The sequence below is a fragment of the Sorex araneus genome, chromosome 5, assembly GCF_027595985.1.
Source record: "Sorex araneus isolate mSorAra2 chromosome 5, mSorAra2.pri, whole genome shotgun sequence".
NCBI classification, from domain to species: domain Eukaryota; kingdom Metazoa; phylum Chordata; class Mammalia; order Eulipotyphla; family Soricidae; genus Sorex; species Sorex araneus.
Genome location: NC_073306.1, coordinates 23,454,803 through 23,477,079, shown reverse-complemented (window position 1 = coordinate 23,477,079; position 22,277 = coordinate 23,454,803). Strand labels below are relative to the sequence as shown.

The following is a 22,277-nucleotide window of genomic DNA, read 5'->3' as shown; positions in this document are numbered from 1 at the left end:
AGAACACGATCACGGTTCTCTTCTCCGGGCATCAGTTGGAGTCCGACTGCGCGTTCTTCACGCCTTGGCAAAAGACAACGGACAAAAGTACACACCCAGACGAACAAAAAAGAGAGAAAGAAAAAAAAAATTAAAAAGACGGGCCTCGTCGGAGGTGGGTTCCCGACCCAGTCTAGGCAGAGACACAATGGAACGCTCGGGAGACTGCAAGCTCCAGAGTGCAGCGCGGCGCCGCGCCACGGCCGCCGGCGCCCCGGGCCGCGCAGGGCAGGCTGGGCTTTGTAGTTCGGAGGAGCGCTCCGGGGATAGGCTGCGCGGGGGAGCGGGAGCGGGGGGCCGGCGGCATCACGTGGCTCCCGCTCCCGCCGCCGCCGTCTTTCTCTGTCTCCTGGCCTGCGGTAGCCATCTTGCTCTTCCCGCGTGCCGCTGTTGGAGGACCTTTCCTGCTCCAGGTGAGACCCGCGGCGGTCCCGCCACTGCACGGCCCTCGGCCGCTGCGCACGGTCTCCCCCCCCCCCCGCGCCCCCGCCCGGCGGCGCCGTCGCCCGCCAACCGCTCGGGTGGCCACTTCCGCCGCGAGTGGGGGCGGAGGCGGCCGGCCCGGCCCGTCGGTTTGCGGGCGGCGCAGCCGGGGGTCTGCACCTGAGGCACGGTCCCCGGCATCACCCGTCCCCACCCCCCCAAACGGCGCGGGGCGTGCGCGCCCGCCGCCTGGCCGCCCGGGGGGTGCGCGGCTGGGGACGGGCGATTTCCCGCCTCTGCCCCGTTTCACTCGTTATTCCCAGCGACCATGCTCGTGAGCCCCGAGCTTTGTGCAGCCTCTCTGTTGTCATCGCATTTGGTCCGTCCCACCTTACAGACGGGGAAACTGAGGTTAGCGGCCCCGACACCACCCCCCCACCCCCACCCACGCGCCTAGGGCCGAATTCCGTTGCAGCGCGTGTCACCTCCCCTCCTGGCTGTAGGTGTTTACCAGTCGGCCTCCCGCGCCGAGCCTTGCCTTGCCGGGCTTTGCCACCCCCTCATACTGCCCTGTGCATCTGTAAGCTGTCAGGACCTTGATGATTGACCGACAGGCGCTGCTGCTCGTGAATGGCGGTTTCAACTTCCGTTCCCACGTCCTTGCACCGCACCAGAGCTGCCCCCTCTGGGGTGGTAACAATAGTTACCGATTTCTGAAATCCCCAGCTTCGGTAATTTAGTGACCCCAAAGCTGTGCTTGCTAACCAACCCTCCAACCCGGGAGAACAACCGTCTGAAGTGTGTGGGGTGTCACACCTTTTTTAAACAAAGGAAACACCTGTTCATCGAAGGCAGATCCTTTTCAGAAGCCCTGAGTCCTAGGACCTTGATCCTTCTGCCTAGGAAACCTGTGCCCATGTAATAGAAAGTAGAGCTAAAGGGTGAAATCATTTCACCTCTTTGTGAACACGATGGCTGTGAAAGTGCCTGCTCTAAAGCTTGGAACTTAGATGCTCAGTATTAACTATAACCTCTTTGTTGACGCTGCTTCTGGAGCTCTTGAGGAAAGGGCTAATCCATCAAGGGACCCCAGGGAAGAAATCACTGGTCTTAAGTCTGTTGGAAGAAGTGACTTTTTCCTTCCCGACCCTCACTTCCAAGTCATTTCGGAGGGAGGTCCTCTGCCTTTTGAATTTGTTTATGGATATCCTGCTGCTGCTTTATATGTGACAAACAGTGCCTATGATGTAGGGAAGGTTGGCCCAGAAATGGGAGATGAAAGCAGGTGATATTTGAGGGATAGCCCGGATTCTGAGCGTGGCGCTGGATTGTTCTCTCGGTGTCCAGTCTCGTGACCAACCTGAATTGCACACACTTCTAGTCGACAAGAGCTCCCTCTTGTCTCTCCTACACCCTTGAGTTCCCAGCCTCCTTAAAGTGATTTTTCTCTGAGATACTCTTCGAAAACAAGTTTTCTGACCCCCTGATTGCCTGCAGTGGGATGTAGTCTTGTATTCTTTCATCCACACGTGGATAGGGACGGTTAATTTTGGGGCGAACTAGTCAGAACTTTTAAGGTCTCTTCCATTTCTTCTCTTGAACTTGTTACTTCAAAATCCAGAGTGGTTTGCCTGTGTCTTCTGATAATTTCCCTTAACCTTGTGTGTGTGTGTGTTGTTGTTGTTGGTTTGCTTTGCTTTGGTATGTTCTGCGGGGGGGAAAGCCACATCTGACACTGCTCAGGCCCACTCCCTGGCATGGTACTCAGAGATCATTTATTACTGAGGATCAAACCTGGGCCTCCTGCGTGCCAGACCTGTGCTCTAGCCCTTTTAGCTGTCTCCCCAGCCCTTTCACTTAGCCTCCTTTTGCAAAAACTTCCTTGGGTTCTTCGTTGCTTCACCAAACCTTCTTGGCCATATCCCTTTAAGAAAAGTAAATACAGTGAGTGTAGGTATTGGGTATTTAGCAACACATTTGAGTCTGGCAGAGTTGGGATTGGCCAATACCTAAGCATTCAGATTGTACTCGAATCACACTTCCTCCTGTGAAAGAGTGGCTCTGGCCTTTTAAGCATTGTGACACAGTGCTGAGCACAATTTAGGAATCATAAATTCTTTTTTTTTTTCTTTTATTTTTGGGTCACACCCAGCAATGCACAGGGGTTACCTCCTGGCTCTGCACTCAGGAGTCACTCCTGACGGTGCTCAGGGATGCTGGGAATCGAACCCGGGTCGGCCGCGTGGAAGGCAAACGCCCTACCCGCTGTGCTATGGCTCCAGCCCCAGGAATTATAAATTCTAAATGACACAGGACATTTATTTGGCCTTGAAACAAACTTAAAATCTAAAAAAAGTCTCCAGTACTAGAGCAGTCGTACAGAGGATGGGGAGCTTGCCTTGCAAATGGCTGACACAGTTCAATCCCCAGCATCTCATATGTTTCCCCAGCAGCAGGAATTGACTGCTGAGTGCAGAGCCAGGAGCGACCCCTGTGCATCACCGGGTAGGACCCCAAAACAAAAAGTTAAGTGGTTGAGTGGGGGAAAAAAAGAGTTGGTAACAGCTTAGCCCTTTATTCCCTCACTTCTCAGTGAATGCTCAGTTGATCCACAGAATAAGTAAAAACAAGACTTTTAAGGCTTTTGTTTATATTGCATGAAAAGTTTGAATCCATTCTCAGTGAATCTTTTTCTTTAGTAGCAGCATTACTGATGAGACCAGCATTTGTGACTTGATAATGTTCTTTGAATTTTCAAAGTCTAAACTACCCTAAAAAACCTAGTAAGAATCTCCTTGGTCTGGGGCTAGAGAGAGAGGCTAGCGGTGAGGCACTTGCCTTACATGTGGCCACTTTGACCACAGCCCTGATGCAGTCTGCCAGCCATGATCCCTGAGCACAAAATCAGGAACACAGCTGGTTTGGCCACAAAAATTTAAAAAAAGTGTTTTTTTGTTTTTTTTTTTTTTTTTAAAGAATCTTGGTCCAGAGGGTGTAGTTTAGGGGTAGAGCACCTATACCTCCCTTGCATGTGTGAGGCCCCGAGTTCAATCCCTTGCAGAACTACAAAAAGAAGACTTCTGATGCCTGCCTCCCCAGTTTTTATCAGTATAGTAGTGTTTTTGCCAAATTCTGCCGTGAGGCATAGTTTGCCTGTGTGCCAGAATAGATTGACAAGTGTGGCATGCTATATCAGAATCAGCTATTGATTAACTCCCCAGAATGTATTGCAGCACTGCTTGTCTGGATATCTGGTTCCCTTCCTATTAATACTATCTGACCTTGAGGAGAGGATATGATATTCTTTTTGTTTTGTTTTGGGGACTCACCCATTGGTGCCGGGGGACCATGTGGTACTGGGGATCAAACCCTCGTCTCCTGCACACAGACCATGTGATCCAGCTTATTTGGGGTGTGGGGACATACCCAGCAGGGCTCAGGACTTATTTCTGGCTTTGTGTTCAGGAATCACTCCTGGTGGGCTTGGAGGACCATCTGGGGTGCCGGGGATCAGATTCAGGTCGGCTTCGTGCAAGGCAAATGCCCTACCCACTGGACTATCGCTCTGGCCTGTGAGCTGAGCCTGTTGAACTCTATGGACATACAGACAATACAGAATGTGTTTTAGGCGAGAGCAGTTTGCATAAAGGTTGGTAACAGCCCTCTGCTGTAAAAATCTTTGGGGGAAAATATGGCTTGCCTGCAGAGATTTTATAATTGGTTAGGTTTTACTAAATGCCAGAATACTGAATCATGTTTTTAATGAGTGTGTTCAGATAGGTAACTCGGAGTTCCATTCTATTTTCTGATTGTGTTCTTGACTCCCTCATATTTAATTTTGGTTCTTTCAATAATCTGGTTTATGTAACTAGAATAATTTATTAGTATTTACTAAGAATATAGGCAGCATTAATATGACGATGGCCTATGGCAAGCTCAGTGAACCGGAAGATACTGTTGCATAAAGACTTTCTTTGGTGAAACAAATGACCTTAACAAATCTGTTTTTCCCCTCCTAGATTCACCAAGAGTATGAATCAAGAAAAGTTAGCCAAACTTCAGGCTCAGGTCCGGATAGGGGGCAAGGTGAGTGTGGCATAAGAAAAACTGGTGGGAAAATATATTATTACCACAGTATTATTTCGGATTCGTGGTCATTGAAAAGACTAAAATTTTTTCAAGGTCTAGCCACATTCCAATTTGAAAAATAACTGCTTAGATCTAAAATAGGTAACTAGAAGCCCTCTCTGATGGTACAGTGAGGGTTCAAATTCTCTTTAGCATCTGATATGGTTATCATGAGATGAGCAAGTTATTCAACCCGGTTAACTTTTGATTTCTACAATTGCAAGACAGAAAAGAAAAAAAAACCTACATAGATGTTTTAAAGATTGATCTTTATAAAACGTCTAACGTGGTGCCTGGCACAGACTTATGCTTACTAACTGTTCACTATTGTAATTATATTCATTTCTTAAGCATCCTGGATGTTAAAGTTACCTTATCTTGAATAGATTCAGCTTGTGCAAATGTCAGTTATGTAAGGGGGTTTAATTGGAAATGCTCAAACTTACCTTTTGTTCATTGCTAAGTTTTCATTTTATATTTTGTTAGTGGCTATGAACATAAGCATTCTTATTCCATGTACTTTGATGATTTTTGAGGGTGAGTGTGGAGGTGTCCTGATGGTACTTGAGGGTTAGCTCAGGGATCAATTCCTGTTTGTGGTAAGGGGACCACGGAGTGTCAGAGAGTGTGGCTGTCTGCATATGAAGCATAGGCTCCAGCCCATTGCTCTTATCTCCCAGACCCTCCATGTACTTGAAAGTCTGAAAAAGAACTAATTTTGAGCACCAACTTCTCTAATTCTCTTCAACTCTGACCCCAGGTTTAAGGGAAATATTCCTTTTTTTTTTTTTCCTTGTGAATGAAATGTTTGTAAAAGGAAAGGAGATCTACACTCCCTTGTAAAGGGAGTAGATAGTCCCTATGTACCAGCTTTAGAATGCCATAAACCACAACTTCCAATGCTGGGGAGGAAGTGACTAGTACTTTCTTCTTTTGTAGTGATAGTTGCATTAATCTAGAATCATTATTTACATTGTCATGTAACCAAAGTAAGAATTTCTCTAGCATCAAAATTAATGAACTATACCAATGCAAAAAGCAGTGCTGTTTAAGAATAGGCATGGAAGTGCAACATGCCATTATTACATATCTTTTTTTTATTGTGGGGGCCACATCAGGGGAATCACTCCTGGCAGTGCTCTGGGGACCACAGGCAGTGCTGGGCACTGAACTAGAGTCAGCTTCATGCAAGGCAGGTACTGTTTCTCTGACCCTGTTATTATATATTTTAAACCAGATAGTTAACACACTTACTCATTTAACTAGTTTATTAAACCCCGACCATGTGTTTAGCACATAGACGTTAAACTGAATTTTCTGTTGTTGAAACAGCTCAGTCTGTAAGGGAGAGATGCTCACGATTACACTATAAAATCACAAGTGTTGAAATGAAGTATGAGGTGTACTTGCCTAGGGGGGATAAGGAAGGAATCAGAGCTGAGGTTTGTTGTTTGTTTTTCATGCCACACTGGCTCTGTGCTCACGGGTCCTGGTGCCAGGGATTTGGAACAGGCTCAGCCACATGCAAGGCAAATGCCTTTACCCATCTTCTTGCCCCATGGCTGAGATGTAAAGAATAAATGAGAATTTATCACTAGGCAGACAGAAGAGAAGGTAAATGGTATGATGAAAGGGGACTCTCATTCTTACACCGCAAAGGCATATCGGATGGATGTTGCAACATCTTGTTGTCTGATCGAATGGCTTGCTTTAGTTTGATACAGCTAGAATTTAGAGTTTAAATACTGGTAATAATAATTAAAGACTGATAAGACAGAGACTAGACTAGAAAGGCCTGCTGAGCAGTACTGGGCATGTTCCTCTTGTAATATCAGGAGTTACTCCTGTTACTACTCAGCAGTCAGGAGTAACTGTCACATTAGAAAGATGATGGCTGGGGCTGGGGCGATAGCATAGCAGGTAGGGCGTTTGCTTTGCATGCGGCCGACCTGGGTTCGATTCCCAGCATCCCAGCATCCCCCGAGCACCATCAAGAGTAACTCCTGAGTGCATGAGCCAGAAGAAAACCCTATGCATCACCCCTGTGACCCAAAAACCAAAAAAAAAAGAAAAAAGAAAAAGATGATGGCTGGGGCCAGAGAGAAAGTATAGAGGTTACAGTGCTTGCCTTGCATGTAGCTGACCCTGGTGTGGATCCCCAGCATGACAAGGTCCCCTGAAAACAGATGTGACTCTGGTCCAAAAAATCAAGAAAACGGAAGGGAGGACTGGGGAGATAGCAGTTTAGGTGCATGTCTTACACAGACCTGAGCAGTTTTTTTTAAGCACTGCTATGGTCCCCAGATAAACACCAGGGTTTATCCCTGAGCACAGAGTCAGAAGTAAGTCTTGAACACAGAAGGTGTGGCCCAAAAGTAAAAAAGAAAGGAAGGTTGAGGCCACAGAAATAGTACAGTGGGTAGGGCATTTGCTTACCCTGGCATTCCATATGGTCCCTGAGCACCACCAGTAGTCATTGCTGAGTGCAGAGCTAGGAGTAAGCTCTGACCAACACCAGGTATAGCCCAGAATTAATTAAAAGGGACCAGGGCCATAATACAGCAGGTAAGGCATTTTCCTTGCACACAGCTTATCTGGGTTTGATCCCTGGCACCTCAGATAACCGGTTTCCTATGCACCAGGAGTGATCTCTGAGTGCAAAGTGAATAAGCCCTGAGCACTTATTGTTGGGTGTAACTTCCAAACACTTCTCTCTCCCTCTCTCTCTCTCTTTCTCTCTCTCTCTCTCTCTCTCTCTCTCTCTCTCTCTCTCTCTCTCTCTCTCTCTCTCTCTTTCTCCCCCCCACCTCCCTCCGCTTTGTCCCTCTGTCCCTCTCCTCCCGCCCCCAGGAACTAGTGGTGAAGTATGTAGTCTGCTGCTGAATTGCAGTCTTGGCCCATAAATTATCTTGGAAATTAAAAATGATGCTTTTTGGTCAGGTTTGTAGTTTTAACTGTAAAGTACATGCTTTGCATATTTGAAACCCTGGGTTCAATCCCCCACACCAAAATAAATCATTTTCTTTTTATTAGAAAACTAGTTTGAAACGATGTGTTGAAATGGTACACGCTGGATATTGAAAATAATGAGAACAGAGGATTGACCTTCAAAAAAATAATTAGGTTGACAGTCACTATTCTGAGCATGCTTATTAATCTTCTGTGAATTTTAGAGTATTGTGATGGGTAGCCATTCCTCAAATGCAAAGCTTGCTAACATTTTTGTTCTGTTATTTTTCAGGGTACAGCTCGCAGAAAGAAGAAGGTGGTACATAGAACAGCTACAGCTGATGACAAAAAACTTCAGAGTTCTCTAAAAAAGCTGGCTGTGAATAACATAGCTGGTATTGAAGAGGTATGATCACTTTGTAAATCATTTCATTATATAGGCAGATAGCATGTTCATAAATAATAGTCCAAACTTTTCATTGTAGAATATCACCTTAGAATAATAATGTCACTCAGATATCTTTAAAGAAATATTGCTATTGAGTTAGCTTATTGTATTAAGTTGGATAGTTGTCAAGAAATTATTTTAATAAATAGGGAATCCATCCTATTTTTAAGACTAAGAAGTTTGAATATTTGACAAAGTCATAAAAATGCCCTTGAATTTTAAGGTAAAGCGTATTTTATCTATTGTAGAAAAATAAACACCCAGATTTCGTCAAATAAAATTGCACTTTTTCCACGTAAAAGCACTTAACTTGTCTACAGAGTTTGTGCTGCCTCAGAGAAGAAGCAACAGCTTTACATGGATTGAATTTCTTTTTTAATTTTCTTTTTCTTCTTTCTTGATGCTGGTGATCAAACTCAGGGCCTCACACATATAAGACAAGTGCTCTCTATAGCTAAACCACATCCCCGGGGTTTAAATTCTCTCCTCCCTTTTCTTAGCGTGGGGAACTTGTTGGGGCCATGACACAGAGGTCACCCCTGGTAGTGCTCAGAAAATGTGTGGTGCTAGGGTTCAGTAAGATTGAATTTCTTATTAGATCTCTTGTTTTTAAATTACTGGTTACAAGGTGGGGAGAAAAATTACTGGCTATAAAGTAAAAAAAATTTTTTTTAATTTATTTATTTTTAATTAGTGAATCACCATGAGGGTACAGTTACAGATTTATACACTTTTGTGCTTATGCTTCCCTCATACAAAGGGTCAAAAAATTTTTTTTCGGGGGGGGGTGGGTGGGTTGGGGGCCACACCTGGCGGTGCTCAGGGCTTACTCTCGGCTGTCCCGGCAAGGATCATTCCTGGCAGGCTTTGGGGACCACATGGAGTGCTGCAATCAAACCCAGGTCGGCCACATGCACACACCCTACCCACTCTACTATCATTCTGGCCCCTAAATGTTTTTCAAGAATTTGGGGGGTAGGTTGGTGGGACCGACCTGGTGATGCTCAGGGGCCTCTTGTGGCTCTGTGCTGGGGTTAGAGGGATTTCTTCTGGTGGTGCTCAGAGGACCAGGCATTGATGGAGATTGAACCTAGGTTGGCCGCATGCAAGGCAAATATATTTGTATATAATGAAAATACATAAATATATTTACAAATGCAAATATATATGAGTATACTTATAATATATATGTGTGTATACAAATATATTGTATTGAGTATTTATCATGCCATAACTCCTATACTTTCTTCCTCTTTAATTACATTTTGATCATAGTACTTTTCCTCAATTCTGAAACCAAAAGTCAAAATGATTTCAAGAGATCAAATCGTAACTCACCTTTCTCTGATCTGTTATCATCACTTCTACCTGATTTCCATTTTTGATAATAACCAGTGTTTAATTTTAAGCATCTTAAATTCGATTTATTTTTTTATTTGGTTTTTGGTTTTGGGGCCACACCTGGTGGTGCTCAGAGGTTATTCCTGAATCTGGATTCAGGAATTTCTCATGAAGGTGCTCAGGGTACTGTATGGGATACCAGAAATCTAACGTGGGTCTGCCACGTGCAAGGCAAGTGCCCTACCGGCTGTACTATTGTTCCTTCCCCAGTTCAGTTTAATTTTATCATTAGTATGTGGTACCACCTCACTATTTTTAATAAGTGTTAATGTACATATGTTGTAAGCTCATCAGATATAGATGTGGGAGCAGAGAGGTCCAAGGATAGAACTCCTGGACTTGACCCCAGCACCACACATACACAGAAAGAAAAGCAGTGAAATGGCCACATGCCACATGTTTCTTCTACCATGTATACTTAAATGATTATTAACATCATTTAAATCCACTTTATAGCTTCACAGTCAGTGTACTGATACGATGGCAGGAACTTAAGCAACATACATCTTTTTTTCCTTTTATCTTGATGTGGCCGTGCATTCTTACTCTGATAAAGGTTAGAAGCAGGGTTTTAAGAAGATAGCTCAGGGGGATGGAGTGCAGGCTTCACATGTGGAAGCCCTAAGGTCCATCCCTGGCACTGCATGGCATCCCAGTACCGCTAGCAGTGGCCACTGCAATAAAAAAATAGAACTAGGGCCAGGGAATGATTGAGTCATCCAAAGGTGATTCTTTTGAATGTACTACCTTTTTGGTTCTCAGCAGTTTAAGAAAAGTTGGTTAAAAATTGTCAAGAAGAGAAAACAAAGGTGATATTAATAATATTAACCATGTTTTTGTACTTGAAAACCTCAAATAAGAAGAAAAAACTTGGTTTGATAGGTGGGGAGCAGGGAACTCAGTGATGAGTTTCAGAGACTTACTGAATCACTTTTGCATTGTCACACCCGGCGATGCACAGAGGTTACTCCTGGCTCTGCACTCAGGAATCACTCCTGGTGGTGCTCGGGGGACCCTATGGGATGCTGGGAATCGAACTCTGATCAGTTGTGTGCAAGGCAAACGCCCTACCCGCTGTGCTATCTTTCCAGCCCTGCCAAGTAAACGTCTGATTTTACTACATTTCCAGTCTGTCACTATTTGTGATTTTTTTTTTCCCCTTTCAAAAACTTAAAGTCCTCTTAAGAAACTTTAAGAAAATTGAAGAACTCTTTAGACTAACATAAGATTCATTAGTCCTTTCATTGGTTTCTTGATTTTGTATAATGAATACATCGAGATTTTTTTTCTGTTACCAAAAACAAATTCAAAACTGCCAAAAGTTAAAGGACAGAGGAATGTCAGTAAGTGTTTTCATATGAATGCCAATCATATAGCCTATATTTAGGAAGGAATTTCTAGTAGCACATAATCTAGAAACATTTCTGAAAATGTTTTATATTCTGTAACATTGAAAGAGATTTTGAAGTGCGTATTATTTGATAATTCAATTGAATATAGTCACTGTCATCTTTCTTCCTCTCTTCTCTTTCTCAAAAACAGTTGATTTCACATCAGATTTGGTAGCAAGTACACCAAAACCCTGAATATATCTTGGGTGGCAAAGTTGCTTCATAGATTTTAGGGAGTTGGAGCTCAAGAGAAAGGTTAGGACCGAGGATACAAATTTTATAATTATACCTGAAAGTTCTGCAATTTATATCTTCCTCTTGCAGGATCTTTCTTTCCCTAAACTGTTTTCCAGGACAACTTAAGTTACTAATTGACCCTTGCGCCCATTTCTTCTTCTCAGATTTACCTCAAGAGCAGGTGGGTGGAGAACTATGAGTAAAAGGAAAGCATCGTGCAGGAGAGCAAATGGGAAGTGTCTTGTCACTTCGTTGTTTCATCATTCCACAGCAGCCTTTATATTTTAAGATTTTGCTCTCCACCCCCCTCGTTGTTGGAATGACTGGGGGTGTGTTGTGCAGCAAAGTTTGTACACTTTGTGACATGAAGGATCCAAGCAGCAGTGTCGCTGGGATAGTGCCTGACACGCGGCACGTGTGCCGGCAATCAGACTCGAAGCCTCGTGCTTGGATAACACACTCTGGCCCTGAGCTCTCGCTGGTACCTTCTGTTTTGTTTTTCTGTTGTTTTCATTGTGATCAAATATAACAAACATACTTTGCCATTTTAATCATTTTTTGAGTATGCAGTTTATTGGCATTCATTACATTCAGAGTGTTGTGCAACCACCGCCATTATCTTTTTCCAAAATAGCTTTCTCCCATCAGTTTAAAAATACATTGCCTTTGGGCTGGGGGAGTTACGCAGGGATTACAGTACACACGCCTTGCTTGTAGGAGCAAGGGAGCCGGGAATGTGTTCTGAGTGATAGATTATCTGCCTTGCATGCCTGTGACCCTGGGGTTGATCTCTGGCATTATTATAACAGAAGGGCCAGAGAGGTAGTGCAGGAAGAAGGGCTCTTGCCTTGCATGCAGCAAACCCAGTTTCTTTCCTTGACCTTAGAGCCTCCCAGTCATCACCAGATAGAGCCCTAGAGCACCCTGAGCATTGCCAGTTTTGTCTCTGAGGATTGGCCCAAGCACTACCCAAGGGAATCTGGATTTTGTTGTTTTGGGGGGATTATTTTTGTTTGTTTTTCTGGGATCTCAGTAGTTTCTTGTTGGTTATTTTGGTTGTTCTTTTTTTTTTTTTTGGATCTCAATACCTTCTCCATAGCTTACAAAATACTCTCCCCCCTTGTATGTTGAGTTGAAAAACATTTGGTTAAAAATGAGCCTGGGTGGTGGCACAGTAGCAAGTTTCATCGCTGTTCTTAATACTATTACTTATTTAGGTAAAACTAGTAAAATCACTGGGTTCTGACTTGGTGACCCCTGAGCACTGCAAGAAATGGCCCTGGGCCCAAAGCACTGTCTGGAAACTGCCTCTTTCCCCCACCCCACCCCCAGTAAAAATATTCTGGGTGCCCAGAAAATAACTAAATAGTTTAATAAAGGACCCAGGCGAGCGTGCACCTGTGAACTTAATCCCTGGTGCCAGTATCACAAGTTCAGAGTGGAATCTTTAGCTCCAATGTCTGAGTTTCTGCCAGTGAAGGAAAATGTATTTATTTACTCTTCCTGCTCTCTAAAATTAGCTCAAATTTCCATATCCCTCTGAACCTTTCTATTCATAAAGCTACATTTTTAAAAATCAACCCTAACTCAAAACAGCCATTTAAGGGGCCGGAGCGATAGCACAGCGGGTAGGGCGTTCACTTTGCATGCGGCCGACCCGGGTTCGATCTCCGGCATCCCATATGGTCCCCCAAGCACCTCCAGGTATAATTCCTGAGTGCAAAGCCAGGAGTAACTCCTGAGCATCGCTGGGTGTGACCCAAAAAGCAAAAAAAAAAAAAAAAAAAAGCCATTTAATAATTTTCACACACTAGACTGATTCATCTTGCTTTTCACATATGCTAAACATACGTCAAACTTCAAACACCTGCATGATGTAGGTGTTTGAACACCTACAAACACCTAAATGATGTAAAATATGACAACATTTAGCCTAAATGCTTTGGGGCCCATGTTAGCCTCTTGTTTATTTTGTGGCCAATGAGATCTGTGGTTCATTGAAACTGAACAGAAAGTTAGAAAGTCCAGGCTTAGGCTCTGGATTTGTATTTAAGCAGCTATTTGTTCTAGCCTCTGTTGCTTATCCGGGAGCTTTTGTCTTTAGATATTTATTTCTCAGCAAGGATTTGAACTAGAAGACCTCTTAAGCTTAACAAATACATGAACTGACTTGAGGGGAACAATACTGATTTCCAGTCTCTCGTGAGGTCTGTAAACAAAAACTATCTCAAGTTCCAGTATTTGAGGCTCTTCAGACCTGAAAGTATTATAAAATCCTGTATTAAATTAAGGGATTTGGTCTTGATGTATAAAATAGAATCCTCTGGGCTCTGTTTCCCCACACTGACGTTGTTGTGTGATTGGGAACAGCAGCCTCTCGTTTCCGGTCCTTTGCGTTGTTTCCTCCTCACGCTGGTCTTCTTCCAGAATTTCAGCCACTTAAACATTTCATTTTCCACCTGAACTGTAATTTTCTTCAGAATTGCATAATTGGTCGTTTTCTAAAGTGAATATAAATTACTTATACCTCGACATTTGTTCAAAAGAGTTGGACTGAATGTTTATTTCGTGTCATCTACAAGATAGAACCTTAAGTGCAATACAAAGAAAGGGAAGAATATAAAACTGAAATAGTAAATTTTACCAGAGACAATTTGGGAAATTATTTGGGAGGCTTAGTTACACTTTTCCAGAGGATTTGCCTTTATTTTTTCTGTGTTCCAGGTCTTGCCTGAAATTTAGACGCCCCTTCCTCCCCCTTCCTTTCTGGTGCTGTCTATCAGTGCTGGTGATCACCTCTGAGGAAGAAAATCTCAATTGCACTGATCATGAAGAACACTCAGCATCTCCTCTTGATTGTGACAAGGGCAGTTTTTGAATGGATCATGAATTGCTTCTAAAGTAGCCAAACAGTTAACTCTCCTAACCTTTTTATCTAATAAACATGTTACCGCCAAGGTAACTTACCCAGTGAAATTGGCTGCATAGTAAAATCACATCCTTTACACATAAATTATATAAATTCAGCTCTACTAAAACACAAAATGCATGATAGGAAAAAAAATAACAATTTAATCAGTGCATGTTCATCCTTCCTTTTCAGTAAGCCCCAGGCAGTAGTCAATTTCAGTCTGGTCCATTTTAGCGAAAACTATAGAAAGAATGTTGGTTTTAAAGGTTTCCTACTGATTGATCAAGTGTATTCAGATGATCAAGCAAGATGGTTGAGAGCTGCATTGACGTTTATAAGGACTTACAAAGGTTGTCAAGAAGCCACACTTACGAATTAGAAGGACTGACAAAAGCCTGTCTTCAATAGAGTGAAATGCTTGACTGATTCCTGAGTGTTCTTTATGGATTTTTAGTGATTATTTTTATATGTACTAATACTTCCTTCAAACCTCTTCCCCTAAGTAAGCTGCTTCCTTGCCAAATCACATTTATACCTATTTAATAGTGTAAATTGAGTAAGATTATGGATAATTTCATTAACAAGCCAGGCCTCATCTGATACTCAATTGTTTCAAAAGTAAACATGAGCTTCTTACTTACAATAGAAGCCTTTGAATTTAAAAATCTAGATTCTATAATAAAATACCTATTTCTTGACCTTCCTAGTAATTTATGTAGCCTAAGCCATTTTACTTTGTTGCTAATCTCTTTACTACCCATTTCTACTGCTTAGTTAACTGTGTTGATAACTAGTGCCTTGGGTTTGTAAAACAACCAAGTTTTTAAAACAGTTTGGGGGCTTAAGAGATTGTTCAGGGGTTAAGGCAGCATGACCTCCATGTAGCCAGACCCCAGTTAGGTTCCCGTTACCACATGGTGCCTTGAGCACTGGTGATGTAGCCCAGGTAATACCTGGCACCGCAGGGCATGTGCAGCTCAGCCCCTCAGTGAGACCCTTGCACTGAAGTGCTGACCCAGTGGGCTGAGAATCCTGGGAGGGGGCCCTGGAACCCCCTTGAGTCCTCCGCCCCCCCACTCCCCTCCAAAAAAGAAAAGTAAAGCAGAACTTGGCTAAATTTTATGTTGTTTTTAGTTGTACCAAATATGTGAAATAAATTTTTCTTCTGTGATCATTCAGGTGAACATGATTAAAGATGATGGGACAGTTATTCATTTCAATAATCCCAAAGTCCAAGCTTCCCTTTCTGCTAACACCTTTGCAATTACTGGTCACGCAGAAGCCAAACCAATCACAGAAATGCTGCCTGGGATATTAAGTCAGCTTGGTGCTGATAGTTTAACGAGTCTTAGGAAGTTAGCTGAACAGTTCCCGCGGCAAGGTAGGTATTTCATCATCTCCCTACCTTAAAGCTCCTAATGATTTAAAAGGTTTCCTTTTTCAAACTGGAAGGATTTGCTTGTATGCAAATCTTGCTTCTTACAAGATTGATTATATGCTTCTTAAGCTTTTATGTTTGTTCCTTTAATAAGTACACAGATGGCACGTGAAATATTCAGGTACATTTTGGTAGCATTAACAATGTGGTTTAAAGAACATGGGTTTGAACTGCACTCCCTTATATATACACTTGGGTTTTGTAAATTAGGTTATCAATGAATACAGTACAACACAATATTTTTTTCATGGATTTTTTTTTAATAGCATTTTCTTCTCTCCGACTTATTTTACTGTATTTAAGGGCCAGGGGAGTAGCAGAGGGGCAGGACCCCAGCTCAGTTCCCAGCATTTCATGACCTTTTGAGCACTGCCCTGTGTAGCCAGTGACCCCAACAGTGCTGTGTTAACAGTGCCCTAGTACTGAACGATCTGACTCAGCTGGCTGAGTATTGCCCAGAGTGGCGCCTGGTCCCTCTGCCTGGCAGGCCCCCAAAATAAAAATAAAGATTAAATAAGGTTGTGATTGTGCAAAGGGGATGCATATTCAGTAGAAACTAATTCCAGTTTTAATCTCTTTCCGGGCTCTCTTTCCGGGCCAGCAGCATGAGATATACGCTGTAATGACGCTGTGCAGTGCAGGAAACTTTGAGTCCCGGTCAGACCCGGAATCATGAGGTTAATCAATAACCTCCAGAGTGGTTTTCACTTTCAGTGTAGCATTCAGTAATTGACCTGAGGTCGTCAACATTTTATTGTAAAGTAGGATTGTATTAGATGACTTTGTCCGACTCTAGGCTAATGTAAGTGTTCGGGCATGTTTGTAGCCTAATCTAAGCTCTAGTTAATGTTGGGTATATTAGGTGTTTTAGATGCATTTTTTAATATTTATCATTGTTGTTGTTGTTACTTCTTTCTGAAAGGGGGTGCACACCTAGTGTGGTGTTTGGGGTGTCGTATGGTACCAGAGATCAGATTAGGGACATACAAAGCATTTGTTCTAGTCCTTGGAGCCATCTCTCTTCCCCATAAAAATTATTTTTATAAGATTTACTGGGATATAACTCCATTGTAAGTGAATAATATAACCACTATAAATTAACCGTTTTTATTAAAGTTCATTGGTATTATTTCATCTTGTATATAAATTTTATCTTCTCTGCCCATTGAAATTTCCAGTTTTATTTAGTACATATGTAAGTTAAAGTTTTTCTGAACTTAAATTTATAATTCTGCATTAGAATAGATAATGTTTAGCTTTTCCTGAACACCTGCACAAGATTTAGACAGGGAAAAGGGATAAACATAGAATCTGTAATGGTCTTTGTTCTCAATGACTAATTTTACTTAAAACTTTTTAAATTCAGGGCTGCAGAGATAGTATGGCATGTAGGGCACTTGCCTTGCACATGGCTGACCTGAGCTCAGCCCCCAGCATGTCCCTTGTGGTCCCCCAATCACCTCCAGGAGTAATTCCTGAGTTCAGAGCCAGGAGTTAACCCCTGAGCATTGCTGATGTGGCCCAAAAGACAAAAAATAAATGACAATGAACATATTTTAAATACTAATTTATTTTTATTGAGGTTCTGGGATTTATATGACTATCAATCATATTTTTCATGCATTTGATGACTCACTTTAAAATGACCTTTTTACAGTGTTGGATAGCAAAGCACCAAAACCAGAAGACATTGATGAAGAGGATGATGATGTTCCAGGTGATACATAATTTAGTTTTAATTATTTCAGAATCCTGCTTTCATTTCATTATGCCATGGCTTCTTTTTTTGTTGTTGAACTTGTGAATTTAAACTGATTCACACACAAGGGGCCAGTGAAATAGTACAGCAGGTAGGGTGTTTGACTTGTACACTACTGACCAGGGTGTGATCACTGGCACCCCATATGGTTCCCTGAGCTCGCCAGGAGTAGTTCCTGAGAGGGGAGCCAGGAGTAAGCGCTTCCTAGGCATGTTGGGTGTGGCTCTAAAGCAAACAAACAAAATAATAGATTCTCATACAATATAATGCAGATAGTCTGATGAAAACCCTTTTATTTGGAACTTAAATTAGAATTTGTCACATAAAATTCAAAATTTACTTAGCTACTGTTATTTCTGTGGGAAATATGATTAACATGTAAAACATTGCATCTTAATGACTTGCATTGAAAAAGCCAAACAAAAACTGAGTTTCTTTATGAATACTATTTTAAGCAAATAAATGAAGCATCACTAGTGAAATCTCACCAGTTCATTTCTACTGATTGTCTTTAATACTATCAAACTAATGCTAAAAGCAGCAGTTTTATATTTATTGGGGTTAAGATAATGAAATTTTTTTCCCCTTTTTTGGTATCTTAAACTTTTTTTTTTTTTTTTTTATTCCAGATCTTGTAGAAAATTTTGATGAGGCATCAAAGAATGAAGCAAACTAAACTCTTTTCTGGTTTTTGGAAGCTGACATGGACTAGATTTAACAAATCAGCTATGTGGTTCCAAAGTTTTACAGACACGGAGAACATCAACTGTTACTAGTTCAGTAATATAAATATTTTGTATATTAATAATGCTGTTTGTTCAGCATTTTTGGTCATTTTATTTTTGCATTTTGCACTTCCTCCCAGGATCTATTCTTTTGGTCAAAATGTATTGGTGCAGTTGAGGGTGTTTTGATTTTTGATTCTTGGTTTTTTGTTTTGTTTTTTGTTGGGATATTTTTGATGTGTGTATGTGTATGTATGCGTGTGGGTATGTATGTAAACAGTGGAGAACAAATTGGAAAACAGTTCTATTTATCCTCCTCCTTCCCCCCAGTAGAAATAAAACAAATCTTTACATTTGTTATTTTATTATTTTTTTCTAATAATGCACAGAATTAATGAAAAGTGTGTAGCTTAGATTTTTTTAATCTGAGATTTCACCTTGGGAAGTTTGGTTTTAATTTGCTTGGTTAACGTTTTTCTTACAGTTCTCTGGGTTTTAAACGTTTTGAGCTATTTTGCTGTCAGCCTCACGGTGGTGTAAAAGGTAGTGTATCTTTGGTGTGGTTGCCATAGATTCACTTTGACTGACAGACCCAGAAGAATTTCTTTTGCTAGCTTTCTTCTGAATGCCTTTCCCCCACTCTCCTTTTGGTCTCCAAATGGCCTGGTCAACCTTTGGTAATACTCTTCCTCATCTTCCGCCTCGCCTGAGTAGGGTATTCTCCAAATAGAGTTACGTGAGTGCCTAATCCCTCATTTAGTAAGACTTTGTTCCTTCATCTTGAGGAACAATAGCTCTATCTCCAACTTTTTATTTCTTCTCGATTTTATAGTTTGGCAGATTTCAAACTGGAATTGCGAGCATGTGCTTGCTAAATAATCTTATGCTAGCCTTTTTCAGCATTCTAGTTTATACCTACTAACATAGCAAGTACAAAAATGCCTCTTTTTGTTTTGTTTTGTTTTATTTTGTTTTCCAGCAAGTTCGAGATTGGGGATGTCTTTTTTTAATCAGAAAAAATCAGCCATAGAATTCATCCCCCCAGTACAGTTGGGCATTCTGTGAAATGAAATGGTACTGGCCCCAGGAAGATTTCTTCAGTCCTTTCCTATTCTTGGCCTTGAACCTACCTCTGGGTTGGATCTTAATATTGTAGCTGCTCATAGCATCCTCCTGCATGCTTAGAGTAATGCGCGGGGTGGGGGGCGGGGAGACACTGGTCAAACACAGTATTTTTTACCTCCTCTTGGAGAGCTTTGGAGGTAAGTTCCATTCCTTCATTCAAGTGTCCCTCTTGCTGTCTAATGAAAAAAGCTTGTATTTTGCTATCAGCATTTGTTGTAGCCAATATTTAAGAGTAAGATTTAGAGAAAATATTATTTCCTGGCCTGTCATCTAACTATGGCTTAAACTTGCTGCATATCAACTTCTTTCAATCTAGATATCTTTGATATCCAAAGTGCAAGACCACCAACATATCATGAAGTTTATAAACACAAAGGCAAAGCTCTTGTGTTATTTTTTTTTTCATCTAGACATATCAGTTTATAAATTTGTTCATTTTTCCTGTTATGTTTTATATAATATATGGACTTAATTACAAAATAAAATGCAGTAATAAAATAACAGTACAAAAAGAGGATAATATTTCCTCTTCTGCTTCTATTATTGTCTACAGAATTACTTCTTTTGTATTTACCCTGTACTCCCAACCTCCAAATGAATATCAGCCTGGTCATTATTAGAAATAATATTTCATCCATTGTTTGTTCGAGAACAATATATGATCTTATGTAGTCTATAATCCAGTTCTTCTGACTGTTCCTAAGGGATATATCGTGAGGCAGAGAGAGCAGTGGGGACTTGACATAGTTACGGACATACAGGCGACAGGGTGGTATAGGCAAATGAAGAGCACTCATCTGAGGGGTGACTTGGTTTCCGGTCCAGACTACTGAATTAATTCTGTGACCTTTGGTGGGTACCTAACTACTCTGGAATTCATCCTGTCAAATGAGATGTTTCTGAATCTTAAAACTTCCTTCCATTTCTGCTGTTCTATGAATCTCATTTCTAGAAAATCATAAGGAAGTACTTTTACCTTTTTGTAGGTGTCTGTTTTTATCAATACCCAGAAAACATTTTTGGTGCATATATCTTACCCTCTTTTGATCACTTTTTAACTACTGAAATACTTACTCAGAGGAGCTCTGGTCAGTATTTCTTTTACTACTTTGACAACTGTTTGGTTTTTGGTTTTTTTTTTTTGTCTTTAATTTTCCTTTTTTTCTTTTTAACTGTGCCAGGGATCAAACCAAGGTCTTACGTCTGCAAGGCATATATGCTTTACAGTTAAGCCAGCCTGCCTTGACAGCGGATCTGACTGGCTAGCCCTTTGTATGCAGTGAGCAAATACTCTTCTGGTTTGTATTTTCTTACTTTCCCCTTTTCTGGACAAAGCAAATGAATATCCTGACTCATCCCAAAGAACAGGTAGGCATAAGTAAGAGCACTGACAACATTTTTATAAATTATAGCGTTGTTAGCATAAATATTTGCTATATAGTTTTTTACATATGACAAAAGCAGTTGCAAAATATGTATCTTTTTATAAAGCTGCATTTATTGCCACAATAACTATATAGTCATCTTCGGGGGAAAATTAACCTTAAAGTTTGGGGAAAATTCAAGAAATGTCTGCAGATAATTGATTCATGGTCTACTTTTTATGACGACATCTTAATGTTTTGTGAAGCTCTTATTTGTATCTTTAGGGGAACTACAAAGTAGCTAGGACCATATATACTTGTGGTATTATTTTTTTATGTTGAATAATGATTGAAGGATGCATCAAGAACTTAATTGATGAACTTGTATTCATAAGATTCCATTAAATTAATAAGCCTACCAGGTATTTTGTGAACGCCCATATTGGGATGTGCTTGCTTTGGCTCTTTGTCATAATTCTTTTTTTAACCCTAAGTATGCTGTATATTCATAAATAAGGTATGACGAAATATGGTCTTTTACAGTAGAAAATGGGCATGTTTGGGGAGAGACCCCAGTCCCACTACCTGCTGCCATGCAGCACTTACAGGCAACTCATAACCCTCGTATTGCAAGAGCACCAGTTTCAGAAACTACAATGTGATTGATGGCCCTGCTCGTAGTGCAGGGAGGGCTTCGCTCTGAGTCTGTCTCTGTAAGACGGTGTCAGGGTCAGTCGGGTTCCAGAACCCTCTCTCAATAAATAAGGTAAAGATGAAAGATTAAGTGTCCTATTGTTTAAGCCATGGGAGAACTTGGGGAAAGCACAGCAGAACGCCATGCCGATGTCGCCTCCAATTCAGCCTAGATTGCCTGGATTACCACAGCCTCCTTTCTGGTCACTTACTCCCTCAAATTCATCCTCTATACAGAAGCCAAACTAAACTTCATATATGAACATGTTGTTTATCTCCAGCATGCCATTCTTTTGTAAGCTTCTGATCCTTACCACATTTATGTTTAGTACAACATTAAGATTATTTTAGTTTCCTACTTTTCCACTTAGATTGTGTCTCTCTTTTTTTCTTTTTTGCTTTGTGGGTCGCACCTGGCAATGCACAGGGGTTACTCCTGGCTCTGCACTCAGGAATTACTCCTGGCAGTGCTCGGGAAACCATATGGGATGCTGGGAACCGAATCTGGGTCGGCCGCGTGGAAGGCAAACGCCCTACCCGCTGTGCTTTCACTCCAGCCTCCTAGAATGTGTCTTAATGGAAGGTGATCTGTAATATATCTTTTGTCTCCAACATCTAGCATAGAGCCCAACAAGTGGTCTAGTTGTGATCATAATATAAAGTTAACGACTGAGTATTTTGTAAACCTGGGCCATTTCAAAATTTTATAGACCTTATCAATGAAGAACTATTAATATGGTGGTGATTTTCATTTTTAATAAATTTTTTATTAAAGAGCTGATTTACAGTTATTGACAGTTGAATCTTAGGCATATAGTATTTCTACATCAATCCCACCACTGGTGTCAGCTTCCCTCCACCAGTGTTCCCATATTCCCTCCCCACCTTCCCACCCCATCCCCACAGATACGTTACACAGTTCCAATGGTTGCAGCTTAGATCAATGTTGAGTCTGAGTTTTGGATATATCCACTCACCCATATCAGGTGGCGATTCATTTTTCCTGCAGCTACACTTTTTTTGTTTAAGTCTACAAAATGAACAGACATTCTAAAATGTTGCAAGGCACCAAATCAGTTACATTTCAATGTGTTAGCAGTGAAGTTTACAAAAAGGAAATTAGGGGGAAATTCCATTTGTATAGGATGAAATATTTAGAAATAAACTTAGGGCTGGAGCGATAGTACAGTGGGTAGGGCGTGTGCTTGACACACAGCCAACCCAGCCAACCCAGGTTCAATTCCCA

At 41.4% G+C, this 22,277-nt stretch overlaps 1 protein-coding gene across 3 annotated transcripts; it reads left to right on the top strand.

The window, feature by feature from the left end:
• Positions 1–270: 270 nt before the first annotated feature.
• Positions 271–20,761, top strand: BTF3L4 (basic transcription factor 3 like 4). Of its 3 annotated transcripts, none has more exons than XM_004607127.2 (6): positions 294–452; positions 4,482–4,548; positions 7,832–7,945; positions 15,107–15,308; positions 17,023–17,082; positions 17,754–20,761. In XM_004607127.2, the coding sequence occupies exons 2-6, from the start codon at positions 4,495–4,497 to the stop codon at positions 17,798–17,800; spliced, it is 477 nt and encodes a 158-aa protein (XP_004607184.1). In that variant the 5' UTR covers positions 294–452; positions 4,482–4,494; the 3' UTR covers positions 17,801–20,761. The 3 variants fall into 3 exon arrangements, with proteins under 3 accessions (XP_054994128.1, XP_004607184.1, XP_054994127.1); XM_055138152.1 differs by lacking the exon at positions 294–452 and adding an exon at positions 3,972–4,111; XM_055138153.1 differs by lacking the exon at positions 15,107–15,308 and having other exon boundaries at positions 271–452.
• Positions 20,762–22,277: the final 1,516 nt, after the last annotated feature.